At 41.4% G+C, this 22,053-nt stretch overlaps 3 protein-coding genes across 4 annotated transcripts; 2 read left to right on the top strand and 1 right to left on the bottom strand.

The window, feature by feature from the left end:
* The first annotated feature begins 430 nt into the window (after positions 1 to 430).
* On the top strand, positions 431 to 5,515 carry prelid3b (PRELI domain containing 3). The gene is made up of 6 exons (XM_028407199.1): positions 431 to 602; positions 1,526 to 1,694; positions 2,694 to 2,783; positions 3,385 to 3,455; positions 3,539 to 3,641; positions 4,110 to 5,515. The coding sequence occupies exons 1-6, from the start codon at positions 571 to 573 to the stop codon at positions 4,224 to 4,226; spliced, it is 582 nt and encodes a 193-aa protein (XP_028263000.1). The 5' UTR covers positions 431 to 570; the 3' UTR covers positions 4,227 to 5,515.
* Positions 5,516 to 6,888: 1,373 nt separating this feature from the next.
* Positions 6,889 to 11,756, top strand: aurka (aurora kinase A). Of its 2 annotated transcripts, none has more exons than XM_028406180.1 (9): positions 6,889 to 7,029; positions 7,572 to 7,646; positions 8,021 to 8,375; positions 8,457 to 8,499; positions 8,592 to 8,783; positions 9,107 to 9,245; positions 9,339 to 9,487; positions 10,744 to 10,918; positions 11,034 to 11,756. In XM_028406180.1, the coding sequence occupies exons 2-9, from the start codon at positions 7,587 to 7,589 to the stop codon at positions 11,214 to 11,216; spliced, it is 1,296 nt and encodes a 431-aa protein (XP_028261981.1). In that variant the 5' UTR covers positions 6,889 to 7,029; positions 7,572 to 7,586; the 3' UTR covers positions 11,217 to 11,756. The 2 variants fall into 2 exon arrangements, with proteins under 2 accessions (XP_028261981.1, XP_028261982.1); XM_028406181.1 differs by lacking the exon at positions 6,889 to 7,029 and adding an exon at positions 7,091 to 7,326.
* Positions 11,757 to 13,354: 1,598 nt separating this feature from the next.
* slc32a1 (solute carrier family 32 member 1) lies at positions 13,355 to 17,506 on the bottom strand. Its single transcript, XM_028406650.1, has 2 exons — positions 16,559 to 17,506; positions 13,355 to 15,465 (listed from the first exon to the last, which is right to left on the bottom strand). Exons 1-2 carry the CDS (start codon positions 16,958 to 16,960, stop codon positions 14,278 to 14,280), a joined length of 1,590 nt encoding a protein of 529 aa, XP_028262451.1. The 5' UTR covers positions 16,961 to 17,506; the 3' UTR covers positions 13,355 to 14,277.
* Between the last annotated feature and the right edge of the window lie 4,547 nt (positions 17,507 to 22,053).

Raw genomic sequence — 22,053 nt, forward strand, 5'->3', positions numbered from 1 at the left:
TTCCATATCTTTACTCCTCAGGTTAAGCAGCAAACACCTAATTAGGAAATTCGTCTTAAAAAAATGAAAGAATGACTTAAATCATTAAAAAAAAACTATAAGCTACTAATATAGCACCTACAGACTAGAGAAATAATTGTGAACAACAATAATTTGACCAATGTTCAGTCGATCTCGACCCTGTTGCGTCAGCTGTGAACCTGCAACCTTCACAGAGCTGAACGAAGGTTAAATGGACGATTTCTACAAAGTCTGCCCTGCTTAATCTGAAACACACTCAGCGGTAAGGTGGAATATTATAATGACATGTCCTCTGCAGACACAGTCAAGTTCCTATTTTCCATATAAAAATATCTTAGACCGCTGTTCTCAGGGTCAGTGGACTCTTACGGTATGTGCCAGACTAGCGGAAGTGCGTAAAACACTCACGTGACTGATTCAAAGGGGGAGGGTGGTTACGGTTGTCTCTGAGCGTGGCTCCGTGATTCCTGTCAGTGTGACACTGTCTACTTACCGGCTTATCCACGCCGTCGACTCCCGCATCCTCGGCATCGGTTGTGTAGTTGAATCATGAAGATCTGGACATCAGAACACGTATTTAAGTGAGTAAACTGTCGCTTCATACGATGCTGTTTGTTTGCAGATACTGGTTAAGGTTCACTGTCTGCTTCAGGGACACCAGCTGGCTCTGGTTTTAATCCAATGAACGCCAAACGCAGTGTTTAACGCAGCAAAGACCGATAAAGGAAAAGGCGGCTAGCGCTAACGTTATTATTACTAGCTTGTATGCTATTAGCAAAAGCTAGAACATTAGCCAGATTTTCCTGGCTAGCTTAGGTCCGTATGCTTTTTTCAAAGAAAATGTCTGAAGATAGCAAGGCATACGCAGCGATCGAACACTTAGAAACACACATGTAATACATTGGTGATACAACTATCAGTACGTGGTTGCAGAATTTTTTTTCAAATTGCGTAACCAGCTGCTCTGTTACAGCCCGCAGAGCGCGACCTTTCCCCTACATAACTGTCTGCGTCACAGGACTGCGCCGGCGCGTTCCCCCGTCTCCGTGGCAACCATTCAGTTCTTTGTGTCACTGCGTGTCTAATAAGCAAAGTCTTTCAGGGGTGCTTTCAAAAAATTAACATTAAACACAGGGATTTTGAATACATTAATTTTTCTAACTGCCAAATTTTTAAACCACAAAGTACTTTAAAATGGTTTATTTACGATCATGATCAATCATAAATGAGTAAATGTTGACATCAAATGACAGTATGTCATATATATGTTTAATAACGACTGACTGACTGAATATTGACTAACTGACTAAAACCACTTTTTTTACTCTATATTCTCCCTGTGCTATTGTTAAATTGTTTGCAGTGGCATAAAAATGCTCTTTGATTTAGTTTTTAGCCTATATAGTACCTTACATACTTACATTTGACAAAAACAGCAGTAGTGGGTGTAGGGTGTATATTTTTCATCCGTGTTTAATTGTTTAAAATGTGAAATTGTCAACAGCCATCCGTGGGAGACGGTGATCAAAGCTGCCATGCAGAAGTACCCCAACCCCATGAACCCTAGTGTGTTCGGAGTGGATGTTCTGGACAGGGACATTGACAAACAGGGACGTCTGCACAGTAAACGACTGCTCAGCACAGAGTGGGGTCTACCATCCATAGTCAAATCTGTGAGTATCAAAACCCAAATATAAATTTAATTTTCTCATATCGTACTGGAAAAAGTCAGACTATAATACATGACTCAAGCACCTAGATATAGCATGTAGCAGTTCAGTACAAGTGAGGGATTAATGCTTTCCACCCAGCAAGCGTGACCTTAACCTGCAAGGCTATTTCTGTCTGGGGTTAGCAGCGGCGGCGGCAGACCTGGTTGCTGACTGATGCCCAGGAGAGTTCATGGCTGTTTGCCACAGCTCGTGCTGTACAGGGCACGGTAGTGTCATTTTTGTCATAGCTTGGATGTAACATGCGCCAGCATGTGATGTAACTTTCCGCCTCTATGTCAGGTTGGTTTAGAACTGGAGGTCACTTGACAGCAAAGCAGTGACAGTTCTCTGAAGTGCTGCAACAAGTTATTTGGACCTGGACTTTCTGAACTCAAGAATGATAAGGCTGCTGAAAGTGTCTATGTAAACATTGGCCAATCTGCTGCAGTCCTTTAGCACCGACCTTTGCTTGCCTATCTGAGGACAGAGTTGTAGTCACTGACGACATCTATGAATAGCTTCTTTCATGCCAAGGACAGTCCGTGACACAGACACAGTCTGGCCCTGTGATTGATAGCATATTAGTGCAGTCCTTTAATCAGATTGTCTCAAAGGAAATCACTTCTTAGCCTCGGTGTTTGCGTATCAGCTTGATGTATCATGTGGACGTCTCCTTGTGAAGGCTACTCCCAAGGCTTAATGGGAGCTGAAGTTGTGGCATATTGAGAAACTAACCAAAAATCCCAGCAACAATTGAGGTTTAGAGGTTTCATCAGCAGCAGTTTATTGCTTGGTTCCTATGTCTGTGCTTCATTACACATTATATAAAAGTACATTTTAAATAAACACGTATCCATTTAAATCAAAAAATAGTTGTGGTGGTTAAAAATATTAGCTCAGATTAAACTACTGTAATCAATTTCAACCTGTAGTAAAGTGCATTTTTGCTTTTGTCTTCAGCTCATTGGTAACACACGGACATGCACATATGTTCAGGAGCAGTCAGTCGTCGATCCCAAAGAGAAGACTTTCGAGCTTCAGTCCACAAATGTAAGTACATTAAATGACACTTTTGCCTTGATATGGAACATTAAAGGGAGAATAGCAGCTAGTACAAAGAGTGCTCAGCACATAGAAAGTGGATCAGTTTTAGTAGAGATGCTGTCAAAAGTGTGGAAATTCCTTTCATTGATTGATAGTTGACCTTCTTTTAGAACACAATCTTACCTACATGTACTGCCAGTTGAATGTCCTACACAGGACATGACCTTGTCCAACAGAAACAAATCTCATGTTTCACTCCTGTTTACTGTTAAAATAGGATGTATTAATGACTGTAAAGGACGTTTTTATATAGCATATATTCTTATAAAACCCTGTTTACTATTTGTTTTACCATTTTACTTTGTCAACCAACACCACCCATTTAGAATCGCTTTCTTGACTTCCACCTGACTGAACACATGAGCTCAGTGTATTTAAATGCTGAATTAATCTGGAATCAAGTCCTGCTTGTTGCACTGGTTTTCAGCTCATAATTGACTGTTTGAAGGCTTGGCTGGCAGTTTTTACTTTGTGTTGTGATTTAAAATGTACCTTTGTGTTGATACCTCTGTTCACTAATTCACCACGTGTACATTTTCCTTGACAGATCACTTTCACAAACATGGTGTCAGTAGATGAACGGTTAACATACACACCACACCCAGAGGATCCAGAGAAGTAGGTTTTTGCATCTGTGATATTTCTAAGTGGTTGTTAAAAAGCATCTTGAGTCTAACCTTGAATTCCTTTGTCATCTACAGAACAGTACTGACTCAGGAGGCCATTATCTCTGTGAAAGGGGTCAGCCTCAGCAGTTATCTGGAGGGAGTTTTGGCCAGCACCATCTCTGCTAATGCTGGAAAGGTAAATGCCCAACATTCTCACATTCTTTGAACACTTCAAGTAAAGCACTGCTTACATGGGACACAACATTGAACCTGAGCTTGGACGTATTTCTCTTTCCTTCACTGGTTCTGTCAGTTGAAGGTCTAGGGGAGCACACGTGCAAAAAAAAAGGCTTGCTCGATGCTGTGATTTACATATAAGGCACACACTGTACAAGACAAAAAAAGTTGATTTTACAAAGTTAAAGTGGTCTTGTAACTAGTTTGAACCACATGAAACACACTGACAAATGTAAAGGTAATGGTGTACTGTATCTGTTTCAATATGTTTTCATAAATGTGGAGAAGAGGCCATATTTATTGGGAAATACAGTAGGAATAACACAATCCTTCCACAAAGGTATCCTTGTAGGTCACAGGATTACTACTTGATCCTTGAATCCTTTTTTTCATACAGACTAAAGCTGTATGTTTTGTTTTTGATCAGGGCCGCGAAGCCATGGAGTGGGTGATCAGACGGCTGAATGCAGAGATAGAGGAGCTGGCAGCCACAGCGCGCGGGACCATACGTACTCCAATGGCAGCTGCTGTCACTGAGAAATGACACCTGCTTCTGTTGTCCAAAAGAGTCTGGAAGAGACTGCTCATCAGGACAACCAGCCTCCCATTTTGATGCACTGGTGCTGCTTTGATGCTTCAGGGCTTTTTTGTATTATTTAAGGGTCAATTCAGCCATCTCAACTTCACTATCTATGTTAGATATATTTTAAACAGCAGACTGCAGCATAAAGAAGATTGTTGGGTGTTTTCAAAGAGGATGCTGCAGTGATGAGAGATGCTGGGCACACTCAGGGACAATGTAAACATTAATGTCATATGTGTGTTTGGAAGCATGTAGCATTGGCAAAGAGGAATCCGAGGCATTGAAAGACTAGGAAACACAAAAAATGTGCCAAAGCACACACTGCTTTTTGTCCAGTAGCCTCTTACAAACACATAAGCCAGTTGTGGTAAAATACCTCAGAATACCAGCAGACCTGGTGTGAACTCTGTGTTTACAGCGACAGAGATTTAAAAAACAAAAACAGTTTATGGAAATGACTGTGACAAATATGTATGTTTGCAGGAGAAGACATTATGAGGAGATGGGGGTTCAGGAGAAATGCATGTTAACGGTACAAAGTAGGTTGTAACGACAGGCAGTGAAATGTTACACAGTCAGGACCATCTCAGCAATGTTTTCCTGTGGGACCTCAGTAATGATAAAAACACTCTGTTCCAGGCAACATATGCAAGCCTGTTCCTGAAGTATATTGTTATTAATTTATAACTAATACTGTATTTCGGTATTTAAGTGAAATGAAGGGATCAAGGTACTTGCCGTATTTATGTTTTTTCATGTAGAACACCTTCTCAAATGCTTTGTCAACATAATGCAATCTGTCTGATGTGTAGAGTTGAACAAAACTGTAATACCTGAATTTGTTTCAGCACATCAGCATGTTGTTTCAGTGTACAGGCTGAGCACTTCACAGTGACTTTTTTTTGCACTTATAAAATAACTTAAAAAAGCTGCTACACATGCTGAAGGAGCTATTTTGTATATTTATGGGATTTCCGTGTGTTTGAGAAGGTCTTCTTTTCCATGAAGTGGACAGCAGTTTGGTGATGTGAGCACATTAGTTTATTTAATATATAAATATATATTTTTTACCTGTAACAGGAATATTTATTTAGGAAAACTGTTTTGATGGAGTTTAGGTATGAGTTTGGTTGAAAAAAAAAATGTGACAAGCTAGAATTTGTAATTTTTGAATTTTGATCCGAGTGCCTGTGGAAAAGGACACGCAGAATGTGGCAATAAAATAAAATGTTTCAACGTGTAAAATTAAACACTCTTGCCAGTAATCTTTGTGGCTATACTCAACCCTGGATGTTATTTTAGTGAAACTTTAACTTACATTTTGAAAAATGTATTTAAATGTAAATGTTATTTACGGTAAATTAATGATTGTTTTAAGTTGTCTTTACTGTGTCAAAATAAAGAATTTAGTCAAAAGAGTATGCATTCCTTCCTGTTTGTACCTCGAAGAAGTGCGTTACAAACTTGCTGATGCTTACTCCAAATATCATGCCATTTGGGGTGCCTTTATGGATCACATCAACAAAGGAGAAAGACATTCTCTACAGACAACTTAAACAGACTGGAGCACTGGGCCTGGCATGCATCCATATCGCTTCTGCTCCTCTATGGTGGCTTAAACTTTGGGACTTGCTTTTAATTTATACACTTTTTTTGCACACTTCATTTATATGTACAGACATGTTGAATTTGATTTGTTTTTTTGTGATGGCAGTACTGTTGCTGTGTTTTTGTGTTTTCTTATTGTATCTTATTTTAGGTGTCTTACTGTTGTTGTCTATAAAAAAAAACTTTGCATAAATAAAATGAGTAAAAGAGTATGCATTCCAACAGAGTTATTGTACAGGTAATACTATGAATGGATGATGCATCTTAGCAGGAGCCACATGCTGCCACATGGTGGCCAAGTGCTAGACTTACAATTTCACCTAAAACTGTAGTTAGTCATGCTGATCTAAAAGTTACTGGCCAATGTGTAACATGATTGTTTTAAAATAAAGGTGTTTAAATTATCTGTGACATGTTTTTCTCTATTGTGACTACCAGGAACACTATACAGGACCTTACACACCCCAACAGCTGCTGCGGTCCCTGACAAAGACTGCACATCTGTACACTCCACTTTTCATAGGCTCTTGGTAGTGTTTCAGTGTTTTAGGTCTTTTTGTATTATTTAAGGGTAAAAGTCCATAGGCTGGTACGGCTGAAGGATACATCCTCTGCTGTGATAGACTCTAAAATCAGTTATTTTACAAGAAAAGAGTCATAGTATGGCAAGTATAAAGTTGTAATATTATAAGAACCATTTTTAAAATTTTAAAAACGATGATGCCAGTTTGTTTCGTAAGGAGTAACGATTTTGTTTTTGTCTTTTTGTTCGTAGTTTCTTTTTACTTCCTGTTTTATTTTGGTAACTTTTTTTGACCGGAAACGAATCGGGTGTTTTTTCTGTTTAGTAACAGAACGCATGCGCTGCTTTGACGGTTTTCCTCTGCTGTACGTGCTCTTCCTGTCTGGGTGGCACATCATCCAATTAAAAGCGAGTGTCGGCATTCCTACAGCCAATCGGAGCCCCCGGTGTATTTAAAGGTTTTGAACAGAGGGACGTTTGAAATCAAACAGGCAGCGTATTAGTGAAATGTTTGGTCGGCTATTGTGAATGTTTGCGATCTCACGTCTTTGTAATTCCTACCTATTCGTTGTCTAAACTGTAATAGCCTTTTTATAACACACGGGAGGCTTCACAACAACAGAGTGATTTAAGGTAATTTTATCCTGGCATTGCAAATGCTGTTTTTTGTGTATGTAGGTAGCAATAAACGTCCAGTCTCTTAGCTAGCCAACATAGCTGCTAGCTAGGTTGGGAAACGTCTTCTGCGTTCGAGCTGTTACAATTCTTGATAAATTCCTGGACTGTGGATGCTATTGGTCATTGTGCAATATTATATTTAGGTAAGGGGTGTTCTCTTATCATTAGCTACTTCTCGAATCTAGTAAAGGACGTATTATTTGACTGAAGCTAACGTTAGCTTCGGTCCATAATATTAGCAGCCACGCGACGGTGAGTAACAATAATAACTTTATTTAATAATATCTTTATTTATATAGCACCTTTTTAAACACACAGTTTCAAAATGTCCTTTTTATTTAGGTTTATTCATAATTTCATAAACATTAACAGACTCATGAGGATAGCGCTATGCTACCGCTGCTACTCAAAATTGCATATTTATTCAGACTTGTTTTGTTATTTTACTTTAATATCATCTGTGAAATACTTAAATGAATAAACTACAATGTTCTCAGACTGTGGACTTTGCCATGGACTCTGCTGTGCTCCAGGTTACCAAGGGAACATTACTGAACAGGCCTGAAGTGAAGGTAATGCACTACACCACCACAGCGTTAATGATCATGAAACCACTCTTTCTGGTTAACTTACTAAAGATGTTTGTGTGTTAAAGCAAAGGCATTTTGATTTACTTAAGTTTCCTGAATGTCTGTTGATACTTTTGATTTGAAGGTTTCAAAAGCCATATGACACTGGTTGTGCTAAGATTGTATGATTTCACAGAGTATGTTTGACTACATAATGTATACATTTAGACACGTAACCACGAGACGATGACAGACATGCTTAAAATAATAGAAAACATAGCAATTGAATCTTAGAGATAAGTAAAGCTCAATCTGATTTATGTAGGGTATGGTGCTTTTTCATCAGAATCTGATTCTGATTTTCCTTTTGAATACAGTCAAACAGTGATGGTCCGAAGCGGATTCCTGTGTCGCAGCAGTCTCTGAGTGTTCAGAAGGCCGTAGTCACACCAACTCTACATCAGCGGGTCCTAGGTGTGTCAAATGGACCACAGCGCATTCCACGGCCAGTGAGCCAGCAGAAACCTGTACCTCATGGCTCACTTGTTGTCAAGTCCACGCAGCCTGGTGATCAGAACGAGAACCCTGCTACTCAATACAGAAATCCTGTGCCACACCCCAAACCTGGTTTCCAGCAAACTCAGCCAAAGACACTTGTGAAGCCAGAGACCAAGTTGATGCCAAAGTCAACAAACCCCCCATCAGATTCAGAAAAGCCAGAGCGGCCCCAGAGTGAGCATACTACTTTCAAAAATGCCAAGCCTTTGTAGGTTAGATTTGATGCTAACATATATTGTCTTTCATTTTTTTAAGGCAAGCCTGCAAGAAGTGAGCACACAGATGCTTCTGTATCAAAGTATGCATTGAGTATGAATCCTTGTACTGTTGTTTTATGTTCTTTATGGATCATGTCATCATTAGTGTAACTGCGGTGCTATGCTCACACAGGAAACGATGGAACCTGGAAAATTTTGACATAGGCCGTCCTTTAGGAAAAGGAAAGTTTGGCAATGTCTACCTGGCCAGAGAACGACAAACTAAGTTCATCTTGGCCCTAAAAGTGCTCTTCAAGAAGCAGCTGGAGAAGGCTGGGGTGGAGCACCAGCTAAGGAGAGAAGTGGAGATCCAGTCTCACCTCAGGTAATATGTCATGGAAGTTGTGTTAACAGAATCGAAATGGCAGAGTGACAAGGATAATTGTTGGATATGAGTATTTTGTAATTTCTGTTTTTTTTCCATCCCACGTATGACATTATCTTGGGTTTGTGAGAAATTGACAGCCGAGTGTATTTTTAATGTGTAGTAGCTGTAAGGTAGTAACATATCAGCAATTTTTTTTAAGTCTTTTTTTTTTAGGAATGTTTTTTCTCATTCTGTGAAACTCTTTCAAAAGCAGCTGCCCACCAACTGTCTTTGTGAAAGTCTCCACAAGATTTATCAGGGTATTCCTTGGTGTCCTACAGGCATCCTAATATCCTGCGCCTCTACGGATACTTTCATGATGCGTCTCGTGTGTATCTCATCCTTGAATTTGCACCCAAAGGAGAACTGTTTGGCGAGTTGCAGCGCTGTGGAAGTTTTCCTGAGAACAGAAGTGCCACAGTAAGTCCTCTTAAAAAAAAAAAAAAAATAGTTAAGCATGACATGCATACAATGAATTGTCTTTTATAATTAAAACACTGCTTTCTCGGTTAGTACATCATGGAGCTTGCAGATGCCCTGAACTACTGCCACACCAAGAAGGTGATCCACAGAGACATTAAACCAGAGAACCTGTTACTAGGGGCCAATGGGGAGTTGAAGATTGCAGATTTTGGCTGGTCTGTCCACACACCCTCCTCCAGGTAAGCACACATTTGTGTATCTGTATATTCATGACTGGGAAACGGAGATACTAGAGGAGAATATTTACCGTTATCCATAGAAGTAGGTAACGGGTGTGTTATTGGATACATAGTGTACAAGAACAGAGAAATTGGTTTGTTTTCTCGAATGGAGGACTTTTCATGCTTCATGAGAAACATATATGAAGTAATTCTCATAGAGCCCTGCAGCGCACGTCACACATGCAAGTGTGTTGAAGACGTTTTGCTGCTGAACAATGGAAGTTTTTGATTTGGAAAAGGTGGAGGCGAACGTGTTTGAAACAGAGGAGGGGGAACATGTTTCACAGTTGGTGATTTTGCAGTTTCACATAATAGATTGAACAATAGGTCTGGCAGACAGCATTGTTTAACTTCTGGAATGTTTGCATTCTGCACTAGTGGTGAAGCAGTTTTTGCAACGCCCGCTCTAAAATTCTGACCAATCGCAATAGTTCTTGAATCATTATGCTCAGACGAGGTGTCAAGAACAAGCTGCAAGAATTCCAAACCAGGGCTCCGAGAAGAAAGTAATGTAATTTTATTCTCGTAGCCCTTGAGAGTATGTAACAGCCTTAAGTCATCTCAGGTTTTTGGAGTATTTGTGATGGTGAACTTGCCGGTCGCAACACCTATAAGCACCTCCTCAAAAAAATTTTTTAAAAGCTACATTTGAAGAGTATGCAAATTTTATTTGGCCTGAGTCACAGACGGATGTCAGGGGTACATCTGCAGTCAGCACCTGCACAGATGAACCCTCTGAGGATGACGTGACTTAAAGTGAGGCATTGACAGCTTCATCCACTTCTGCAGGTAACTAACCAAACGAATAGCTTATTGTTGTTGTAAATATTTTTGTGTCAATATACACATCTTGGTGGAGGTTGGCTTAGCCTTTTAGTGGTGGTTCTGTTCTATTTCTTTTGGTATAAAAAATGGTATTAAATGAAATTTTATGCAGAAGAATGTAAACACTGGTACTGACCACAATGACGTGTAACGGCAGTGATTGACGAGGGTACAGAGAGTACAGGAGCGAAGAACTGTTAAAGGTACCTTTGGGTATCTGTGTCGGTATATGTTCAAATGGAAATGATCCTCAACCCTGGTTTGTTATGTAGCCTTCTTCTTTTTTTAGGTGTCTGCTCAAGTTAAGAATGATTCTGGTTTTGTCCGTGTCAAGGCTTCTGTTTTCTCTAGACTAAGTGCCTTAATTTGTAACTTTTTTTCCTGCACAGGAGATCCACTCTGTGTGGAACTCTGGACTATTTGCCCCCAGAGATGATTGAGGGGAAAACTCATGATGAGAAGGTGGACCTGTGGAGTCTGGGAGTCCTCTGCTATGAGTTTCTGGTGGGGAAGCCCCCCTTTGAAGCAAAAACCCATGAGGACACCTACCGCAGAATTTCAAGGGTATGACACACCAACGGCAGACGAGTTTCCAATTGTTACCATCTGTTTGCTGTAGTAAAGCTTTTCTCTTGTGACATTTGATATAAAATCTTTGTACCACTTTCTGTCTCCCCAGGTGGAGTACACTTACCCTCCACAGTCCAATATCAGTGCCGGAGCCAAAGACTTGATTGCCAGGCTGCTAAAGCACAATCCTATGCACAGACTACCCATCCACGGAGTCCTTTCCCATCCCTGGGTGGTTGAATACTCGACCAAAACCCCCACTACCCAGAATAATGAGCAGCCGTGTGAGTGATGGCTATCTGCCCAGCAGCTGAGGGATGAACATGAGAAGGTGGATCAGATACATGCCACACAAAGGTGTGGAATATGAACAAAAAGTATTGCTGGTTTATCAGACTCTGCTTCTGCTGCTATAATGACTACAAAATCCCTCGATGTGTTTGGTATGTGTCTGCAAATATCTTGAGCCACTTGTTTATCTTTAACTTCTTATCCTTTGAGTTTGTCCTACCTTTGTACAGAGCCCCTTAAAGAAGTTCAGTCAGTAAAAGCTGTCATCCAACTCTGCTGTCATAATTTGAGCTGCAGTCTATCTGCTCAGTGAACCAGTCCCCGTGGTTTTACTTGTAAATGTATTTGTACATCTAGAGTGAGTGGCAGATGATGCACTGATTCTCCATTAATCAGAAATCTTATTGCAGGCAGTGCAAAATAGCCCTCAAAAATCATCCTCTGCATTTCTGGGGCTCTGTACAGGTATTCTGTTCTCTTCACTGTAAATATTACACCGTGTTTTTTGCATAATTAGGAGAATTTTATTGCATCTGTTTAAATGGCGTTACTTGAAATAATAAATTCTTTAACAACTAAAATGTCCGGTATTGGTGAAATTTGTCTTATTTGCATTTCTAGCGCTCACTTGGCAAATGTGATTGTGCACTAATGCCAGGTGGGTGAGGTTGTTTGACTGTTACAAACATTTTTATGAAGAGTCTAGTAGTGTGCTGTCAACAGAGGGCGCTGGAAAACCCCTACAAATGGGAAAAGGGCATTAATGAAAAATGGGAACTATTACAAGCTAAGGTGAGTGTTGCTGATAGGTGACAATTACTTTTTTCCTCAAGTTTTCTGGGCTGCATGTCCATTTTAAATCATTTACTTAAGCAAAACTGTTTACACCTTAAACCGTATTTTAAAGGTAAATCGATTTTGATTAGAAAATTAGGGTTTGTATAAGGCAATGATGTAAAATAATTGAACTTAACATGAATAGTTTGTTTAAAATTGAACTCATCTGGTTGCAGTTTGCAGCACTAACTCTAGGCCTCATTGTTTTCTGCAGTTACCACTCCTCTTCACTAGATGGCGCTACATGCATGATGATACTTAATAGAAAAGGCCTAAACCTGTGTTGAAGGTTTCAAAGGTAAAACAAACATTCTTGTTTTTTTTTAAACCACAAAACTAGTAATTGTAATGCTTAATATATTTGATAATATTCTTTCTTTCTCTGATAATTTATTGAAGATGGTTTTGCAGTGAGATGTTTGCAGGCTCTTTAGTTTTATAATATGCAGTTAATCCGGTTCTCGCTGTATAAATATTCAGCCTCCCCCCTCGACCCATTCGCGTAAACTGGCCCTGGGGCCTTTGCTATAAGATTTAATATGTGCATTCATATATGCACCTGCTACACTCGGAGTCGTTCAACAGCTTGAGATGAGGCCACTCAGAAATAAATAGTTTGTCCAGATGTTGCCTCAGCATGCAGGGGCAAATCAACAGAGTGGATGAACAGGTCTGCCACGAGGCCTAATGCATGCCTGCGGCAGAAAATCTGTCGAGGTGCTCATTTTATTTCAGCATGCAGGAATGTGAGTGGAAAGACACGCATGCTCTGAGTGTCTCTGCAGACTCAGGCCTGCCACATATAATACAACGGATCGAGTCTTGTCAGTGTGATCCCCCTTCTCTCTCTGAGACGTACATATTGTATGATTATTAATGTTTTTCAATCGGCACAGCCTTTAAACTCAAATCCAATAATCAGAAAATAATAAATATGAATGCAACTAAAAAAAATCATTTTTGTCTTTTATTATAGAGAAAAAATACATGTTCTGACCGTTTTTCGTTTTACATAAAACCACACACATTTTTACAATATAATTTCACTTATTTCTTTATTCTTTAATATTAATTTCACGATATATGATAACGACTTTGAGATATACATTCCATCTTTTTGAAACCACAATAACACACTACACATACGGTTTTATAACATTTCCACAGGACCCATTGGATTGCACAGAATGAAAAATGTCTGTATGCACATTTTCCTCTTTAATGATCTTCATTTTTTTTCATCTTTAGATTTTCAGACACCGAATTTTTTTTTAATGCATTGTGTTAAAATTGAGTGTGCAGTATTTTATTTTGGGGTCCCCATCTAGCTGTAATTTGGGGCAGGACGTTAGCAGAATTTTGTTATTGCCAACTGGAAAGCTTAAAAAAAAAAGAAGACACATACTGAGAATGAAAAATAGGCCTATCAAAGCATTAACACGTTCACACAGAGGAACCGAAATTTAAGAATTTTTTAAAATTTCTACTTTCCAGTTTCATCATGTTAGTGTCTGAAATATCATACATTCAATGCATAGTATGTATAGCTGCTGTGTCAGATATTTAGTATTTATTGACGGGAAAAGGTCCAATTTTTCTCTTTTCTAACGAAACTTCTTATCCTTTTATATATTTCTAATTGCATGTGTTTCTACTGGTTATTGCCTTTTCTCTGTAATTTGTTCATCACTCTCAACCCGCATACATATTGCAAATTACCTAGAAGAAAGTGGCCTTTCTGTTATTTTTTAAAAACGTCTTAATCATCATGAAGTCACATAATATCCGTCCATCACAAACTCGAGTGTTACATGAAGTGAAGACTCATGTGGGGAAGCACCACAAGAGCGACGAACAGGCAAACTGCCCTTTTTGCAATTTTGTTTAAGGTCAATATTGTAAACGTTCACTCCACTGGAAAATATGTATATGTACTCTGTTCGCATATTTATACAACGTGTATTGTCCCTATAGTGTGTGTGTGTGCTGTAGATGCATTAGATTCCCTCACTCACCTCACTGCCACCGACTGTGTGTGTGTGTATTGTTTGATGCAAATACTGTATGAGTGCGAAAATGTCCGTGTGCGCTTTTACGCATGAATTAAGCAGAGGGGAACTGCGCTGCGCAAAGGTTGGGGAAAGTCGTGTGTTTTTTATTTTTATTTATTTTTTTCACTAAATGGGGATTTGCAGTTAACATCTAGTTCCAGCAATGATCTGCATCTATTCTTCTATGTTATATCTGAAAGCCTCTATGAGCCCCTCCATTGAATGGATAAAACCAGATATGCTGCATATACCTCCTATTACAAAGATGGCGACATCAAAGAAAACCTGGTGCCACAGCAACTTTCTCCATAAAAGCTTGAGGTGGAAGAGACTGGGGAGCAGGAAGCAAAGGCCTGCGCCTGTCAGGCTTCCGGTGAGACCCATGAGGAGGGCAAAATGCGGCACATAGATCGCCATGAGCAAGGTGAACACAACAAGGCTACATCGGAGAGTGAGTCCCCAGGATTTTAGGCGTCCATCGCCTCCGTAGCAATCTGGAAAGTACGCACGTCCCCCATCCTGGAAAAATGTTTTCTCTAATACCTCGACGGCAGCAAAAAACGGCAGCGGATACGACAGCAAAGCTTTGGCCACTAGGAAGATGTTGACGACAGCTCGGATGGTTGGGGGCAGGTTGTCTGTGATGACCTCCTTGGTTTCGTCAGCCCAGGTTAAGTAGGCTACAAGAGCGAACAGGCCCTTAAGGATGCAGGCAGCGATGTGAGTCCAGTTCATCATGCAGTGGAACTCGCTCGGTCTCTGCATGTTCCCCTCCAGAGATGGCAGGAAGATCTGCGAGGTGTAGCTGAACACGATAATCCCAATGGAGATGGGGAACTTCTTGACATCGATGTAAAACTTGACCTTGTCCCAGGCCCAGTCCCTCGCTCTGGAGAGGCAGTACGCTATCACCAGGATGTTGATGACAAAGTGTGCCATCGTGCACAGCAAGCTGAACTTGGAGACGGCTTTCAGGTTCTTGAGGAAGGCGCAAGGGAGGAGAGCGGCGGTGGCGATGATGGCCCACGACTTCTGGGATATTGGCATGTTAGGGAAGCTGTTGTACATGAGATTACCACTGACCACCACGTACAGGATGCAAGTCATCACTAGCTCTATGATTTGGGCTACATTCACGATATGGCCACCTATAGCTGGGAACCTGGGCGCACAGCAGGCGTTGGCAATGTCCACATAGGAGTCCCTCACACGGACGAGCTGCCCGTCTTCGTCCTCCTCATACAGACAGGCAATGAGGATTTTCCCCGTGTAACAGCACACCACGGCGGCGAAAATAATGAGAAAGAGTCCGAGGTATCCTCCATGCAGAATAGCGTAGGGCAACCCAAGAACAAACATCCCCTGCAAACACAGAAGGAAACACAGGGAAGAATAATTAGAGGATAATCACTTAGTGTTAGTGAAGACATTTTGATTTTGTGAAAATGTTTTTTATTATTTTGAACTATTTTATATCATTTTGGGGACTAGGGGGCTTCTCTTCAGTGAATGCCACTCCAGTTTTCACTTGGTGGGTTTTCCACTTCGCTTTGAGCGCATCCGCCCGCCTCTGACGTCATCATGAGTTGGAGGAGACACACTCTGACGTCACGGTGGCTGCCGTGACCACGGCCCTGATAAGGCATCAAAAGGGTTGCGTCTAGGGACTTTTGTCGCATAGCTTCCTCACACAGACTCCTCTCTTCAGTAAACCCCTCTCGCTTTAAACGTGATGTCTCCTCGCACCCAAAAAAAAACAATCCACCGATGCGCGCGCACACTGTAATCTGTGCATAATGTGATATGTGATGTTCTATTCAGTTTATATATATGTATATTGGCCTTTTGCGCTTTACGATGCCGTGCGTAAAAGTCTCCAGACAACTTAGCCCATTTCCCTGGTATGGATGAGTTTTATTCAATTAATTAAGCAGCATCCTGTTTTTAAATCAGATCTATATAGATGATATAAATTTAGTCTGTCTGTACAAATGCTCCAGAATGTTTCCTTTGTCCATGCATTCATCGCTATGCGGAGTATTATGTGAACAGTTATCAGGGACATGCATCTGTGACACTGGACATCACTACAGACAAAGAATGTGAGTGAGGGGGAGGAGGGGGCACAGGGTATCAACTACCTCCATTTTTCAGCGCATTGTAACGCCCAGGGGATTTCTAAAACATCTCTGCACTGCTCTGATATGAAACCCTCAAAATATTACTCTATTTTTTCAGACTGATTACTTTATAAATATTAATATCGAGCAACTCGATGAAGTTTCTTGGAAGGGACAAAACCTTATTTTTGGTTTATGGCTGAATATTTTAAAGTTCTTATGTGATCGCAGGTGTATATTTATCTCACAATTTCACAGTCGCTTTGGAGGCGGCTCAGCCAATTAGAACAGAGCACCGAAGCCGCTCGCTTATAATCCATGAAGTGCGTCTTTACCTGGATTGCGTTTGTGACGTTCCAGCCCGCCTCCCATGCGGTGATTTTTGGTCTGACTTCAGTCAACTCGTTTGTCGGATCTCCATCCTTTGAGGCAGAGTGCGGTGGACCGGTGCCGTCCCTCTGGTAGTGACTGTCCCCTTCCAGTGCGCCTCCGTCTCCGCTCCCCTCTCCTCCTCCTCCTCCCATCTCATCGGATGTCAAAATGTCCATCTGCATGCCTTGCCGGTGATCGTAGTCCAGGTCATCGCAGGAGGCGAAGCCCAGAGCCTCCTCGTCGGTGGCGGCCTGGAACCCCATCCTAGCGAACATTCCGCTCACCTTTGCCTGGGATTTGTTGGTCACAGCCGTGGCTGCATTTGACAGTTTATTTGAAATCTTGCTTCTAATTAACGTCGCCATTTTTCTCTCCTCTCCCGACTCTCAACTGTCTGCAGCTCAATTAGTATTTTTCTCTTCCAGTCAGTATAAAAATGAAGCTACTTTGGATTGCAGCTCTTGATTTTCTGCATGAGATTAAAGCCACGAGGGAAAAACGCAAGTTTTGCTTCAAGACACCGACGGTTTTCAGTTGCTATCTCCACTTCTTGTTCACAGTACGCCTGCTGCTCTTGATTATCCCCTGGCTCATGTCACCTTCAGACGTCGCTGCTCCGTTTCTGCATCCTGGCACTGCGCTCTTATGCTCGACGAGTAGCGCACCTATTCAGTCTCTGAGGCAGTTCAGCGGTGTGCGCAAAAGCTTTACGCACGACAAAAGGCGAGCCACAGGTTCTTCCAGGGCCTATAACTATCGTTTTCTTTTGTGTTATATGGCACACGGCGTCTCCAGGAGTTGCTTGTCGGTTTTCAGGTGCTTTTACTGCTGCCAATGCGGTACCGTGGAGCCCGGGGGGGAAGGCAGGGAGGAGACACGTGTCCTCATCAGCCTGCCAATGCAAAGCACGTCTCCAGCCCTCCCAGTGCCCCACCAGGAGAAAACGGGAGAGATTTGCTGCATTTCTAGGGGAGGTGCTTGCAATACCCCCACCACCACTTCCCCAACCCATAATCTATAATACCTCATCCTAACATCCAATGACATTCCGGGGGCCTCTAATCTTGCATAACTTTACGCGTATAAAAGGAAGCTTGAAATTTGAAGAAAGCTCAAGCTCTTTGGATAAAAAAATACTCAACATACAAATCTAGGCCTACAAATGTTATTTTTTCCAAATATAAAGTTGCGCCATTCATCTATTTTCAAACGAAGAGGACTCGGAGCATCAAAATAGTAACCAAACTTATTATTGGGATTACCTGGATCGTGTTTAAAATGCGTTGGTGATCAGGAACAAATATTTTCGTGCATTTTGTCTTTGCTAAATTATGGTAAGATGTCGAAATTGAGGCTGCACACATTTTAAAAAGTCTTTTCTTTTCTTTTCTTTTCTTTTTTTTCAAAAACGCAGCATTTAATTTTTGTACAAAATTAAAGGAAACTTTAATGTAGTCTTATTTCCGCCAGCTCTGCTATCAGTCTTCATTCAGAATGCTCATTCATTCACTCATTCATAACTCTGAGTGCTGTGGAAATGATGTGTCTGACCCGTAGCAGTGTCCTCATTGAGAAAAAAATGCGTTTATGCTGCGGTATTTATGATGGAAAGGCCCGTTTGAAAAGATTAGATGACAGTGTGTGTGTGTGTGCGTGCGCAAGCTCACGTGATGTCTGGTTGCATTTGTTCTTATTCTTTGGCTAGACAGTCCAGACAAACCTTACTATAAATACACAGGGAGGCAGAAAAATAAAAAGGCATTTTAAAGTCGAGTCTCATGGTGTCATTGGCACATTTAATGTGTCTTGACACGATCTAAAAAAGGCTTTTAATTGTAGTCATTTTTAAATGAAGCTTAAGTGGGCCAGTAACAAAGGCCCCAATTGCTGTAAACAGTTTGTTGACATTGCTTGTCACTACTGTTTTGTGTCGACCATGTTCAGTGTTTCCTCAGGCTGCAGTATCAGAGTTCATCACCATGATACAAAGCCGCTTGGCCTATAGCTCAGTAGGCTGAACTAACATACAGTACGCTGTCTGAATCCATTCAGACGATTTGCTTTCAGCGTGAGAAAAATAAATATTAATGCGCTCTATTAAAAGCTCGGTCTGGTTTCTTTTATAGCCTGTAACCTGATAAGATCCGTGATGCAGTGGAATTAATAAAACACACAACATTTGTTTGCTTTTTATTATTTTTGTTAGTTATTGTTGGGCCTGTGGGTAAGAGGATGACAAAAGGCACTTTGGTACTTTTTGGGTTTATAACCTTTATATTTGGTCAGCATGAAATGCGTCACTGTGAGAGCATCCACAGACAGCCATAAAAGGGTTGTTTTATTTTTCATCTTTTTACAAAAAAAAAAAGAAATGATCTTTCAGCTTTAAGCCAGACTGCATAACGATCATGTGCTGTGTCTGGGTCGGGATGGAGGAGCAGGCCGGACTCTATCAGGCCTTTGCATCACGAGTAAACACCCCCCCCCCCCCCCCTCCAAAACAACTGATTATAAAAGACGAGGCATATAAATCGCTTGTGTGCTTTTTTTTGGTTCAGCTTTCAGCTGTGGGAACGAAAATGGCTGCTTTCTGTGCGCTGAATGAAAGAGTTAATGACGGAGGCTGTTATCAGCGCGCTGCAGCCCTCCTCTGATCCGCGCGCTGCGCTGTCTGATGGAGTGTGCAGCAAGATGAAAAGAGCAGCCCTGACACCACCAGCCAGCAGGTTACAGCGGCTGCAGACCTTCTCACGACCTGCTGTACACAATAACTAATAATAATAATAATTAATAATAAAAAATAGGACAATGTGTTGGTCTGGCTTTGCAGAAATAATGACACCAAGTGAAACTTTTTCAAAACGCTGGAGTCAAATTCACACATTTTAAGGTTTCTGGGAGTTTTATATATATATATATTTTATTTTCACATGGTCTCATTATATATATATATATATATATAAATGCAACACCGAGATTTGCATCCGTTTTTCCACCCATACACTCTCGTGTCTGATTTTGTTGAGCTGCCTCGTTATCGTTCATCACCAAAAGAGGAAAGTGATTCTCCCAGTTTATCACCCAGCCCGAGAGTCATCAGAAGGTCACGGTGTCGCGTCCCAAGAGGACCCTCATCTCTGTCGAGGCAGATATGCCCAATCAAAGCTCTTTTATCTGTGATGTCCGAGTTTGCACTGTCTATGCGTTTTAGTGGTTTATAGTTATAATACAAAGACAAATCCAAAATGGCAGTGTGGTCGTCAAATTCATTTCCTCCAATGTGCCCACCACCACCATATTCCCCCACCCTCCTCCTCGGTACTGTTTCTCCCCCCTCGGCTCTCCTTTTCGCATTACACACATGGGTGAGCTGGCACAAGGTTCTCCGCCTTCATGTAACCCCTACCACGCCAACACCAAACCATCCCCCAACATTTTTTTCCTCGATTCACAAAATAATTTTCGAAACATGTTTTTTTTTCCTGGGAAGAGCTTTCTATGCACCAAATAAAGACCCGGACAGACTGGCACTGGTGCTGATACACAAAAGAAAACGGAATGTGGGCCTTCTGATGTGTTTGAGCGCCTGGAGTGTCAAAGATTACCTGCAATTTAATGTATGTTTCCATGGCATCGTTAACAGCAGTTACTATAGGATCACAGTGCTTTGCTGTTTTTACCTCACCCACTACATCTTTTTAATGTAATGACACTGTGTGTGTGTGTGTGTGTGTGAGTGAGAAAGAGAGAGAGGGAGTGTAGAAATCGCACCACCCATATTGAGCCAGGATAAAGCAGAGAATTAAACGCACAAATCCTTTGGTTATGTGAACATTTTTTGGAGACTGAAACACAGTCATCTTGCGTGCCACGCTACACCTGCCGTTTAACCCATGATTGTCTGGCTGCATGCTTTCTGTCTGCCAACCCAGCGAGGCTGAAAATACCACCAATACTCCTCAATTAATAAGAGACAGTGAAAAGGCACTCTGCGCTCTCAGGGGAGCGCGCAGGAGGGGAAATTAGCCCACATCAGGCTAATCAGTGGACCTCAGAGTCCATTAATATTTGCATCACAATCACAGGTAGCTCTCTGCCTGTGTTATCGACTGGATTATGTGTATCTGCTTCACTGGGCTGTTTAGTGCAAAGCAGAAGGAGTCTGTGGTTTTTAAATGTTGTGAGGGTGGTGGTAGGATTTCTATTCAGTTTGGTGGTTTAAATGACTCTGATGACACAAAGTTAACTTTGTTTGTGATAATAAATAAACAGACAACAGACAGGACGACAGAGGGTTTTTTTAGATCATCCTGTTGTTTTTGTGCAGAAATCCTATGCATGGCTTTGCAAATAAGCATGTAAAAATGGCCACACCAATGGGTGTGGAATCATCATCACCATGAACATCATCATCATCATCATCGTCATCGTCAATTCTGAGATGAACACACACAAACAAATCACATGAAACCCCAACAATCAGCTCAGCTGATGGCCATGACAAATGCTTTCCAAAGTGAGACATTGTCCCTTAAGAGACGTTTTTACATGGAGAGCCTCTGCAAAATGAATATTTATGTCATTTTACGACTGTGGGGTCTTTCTCTAAACAAAAATTCAGTCCCAGATCAGAGACAGGCGTTTGGTCCATGTTTACTGTGCGTTTTTCTCACCGTTTCCAGAGTGGTGCAATCCAAACTAAAAACACTCCATGACAAGGAATTCAAATTTTTTTTTCCCTTCCCCTCACTGTGCAGCAGCCATCAAGCAATCACAGCCGCCGCCCACTTCCACGCAGACAGAGAAATCCAGGTGGCCCGCAGTGGTAAACCACTAAGAGCCTTTTCATTACTCCTAATGCGCCTGTTTAATGGCTTATTATGGGCTCCCGAGAGACTTCCTCAGAGAAGGGTTTGTATTAGTCTTGCATGGTGGCTCCTGTCTGCATGGAGACAATGATAAATGACACCAGATATCTATCTATCTATCTATCTATCTATCTATCTATCTATCTATCTATCTATCTATCTATCTATCTATCTATCTATCTATCTATCTATCTATCTATCTATCTATCTATCTGTAGGTGTTTTTCTTCCTCCTTGCCTTCCTGCGTGTTACAGAAACGCTCCCCTGACGCCGTTTTGCTGTTAACCCACGCTGACTCTCGCTCTCTCCATCAAACCTTTCGCGTCCTCCTTCCCGGCGCGGGTCGGGTTCACTCTCCTGCTGCGACACATTAACATTGTAATTGCCTTTTTTTGAGCACAATAAACGGAGCCAGTCCGCGGGGACCTGCACGGCCCGGGGGCTGGCACAAAAGCTATGCCATCGATTTTTCACACACACTGCCAGCATTAAAAATCTCAGCCATCAACAAACACAGACCTGACCTGGACATGCGTGTTTTAGACTCAGCTTGAACCTCTGGTGTACATCTGACACTATAGCTTCAGGG

Source organism: Parambassis ranga, chromosome 5 (assembly GCF_900634625.1).
Source record: "Parambassis ranga chromosome 5, fParRan2.1, whole genome shotgun sequence".
In the NCBI taxonomy this organism is placed as follows: Eukaryota; Metazoa; Chordata; class Actinopteri; family Ambassidae; genus Parambassis; species Parambassis ranga.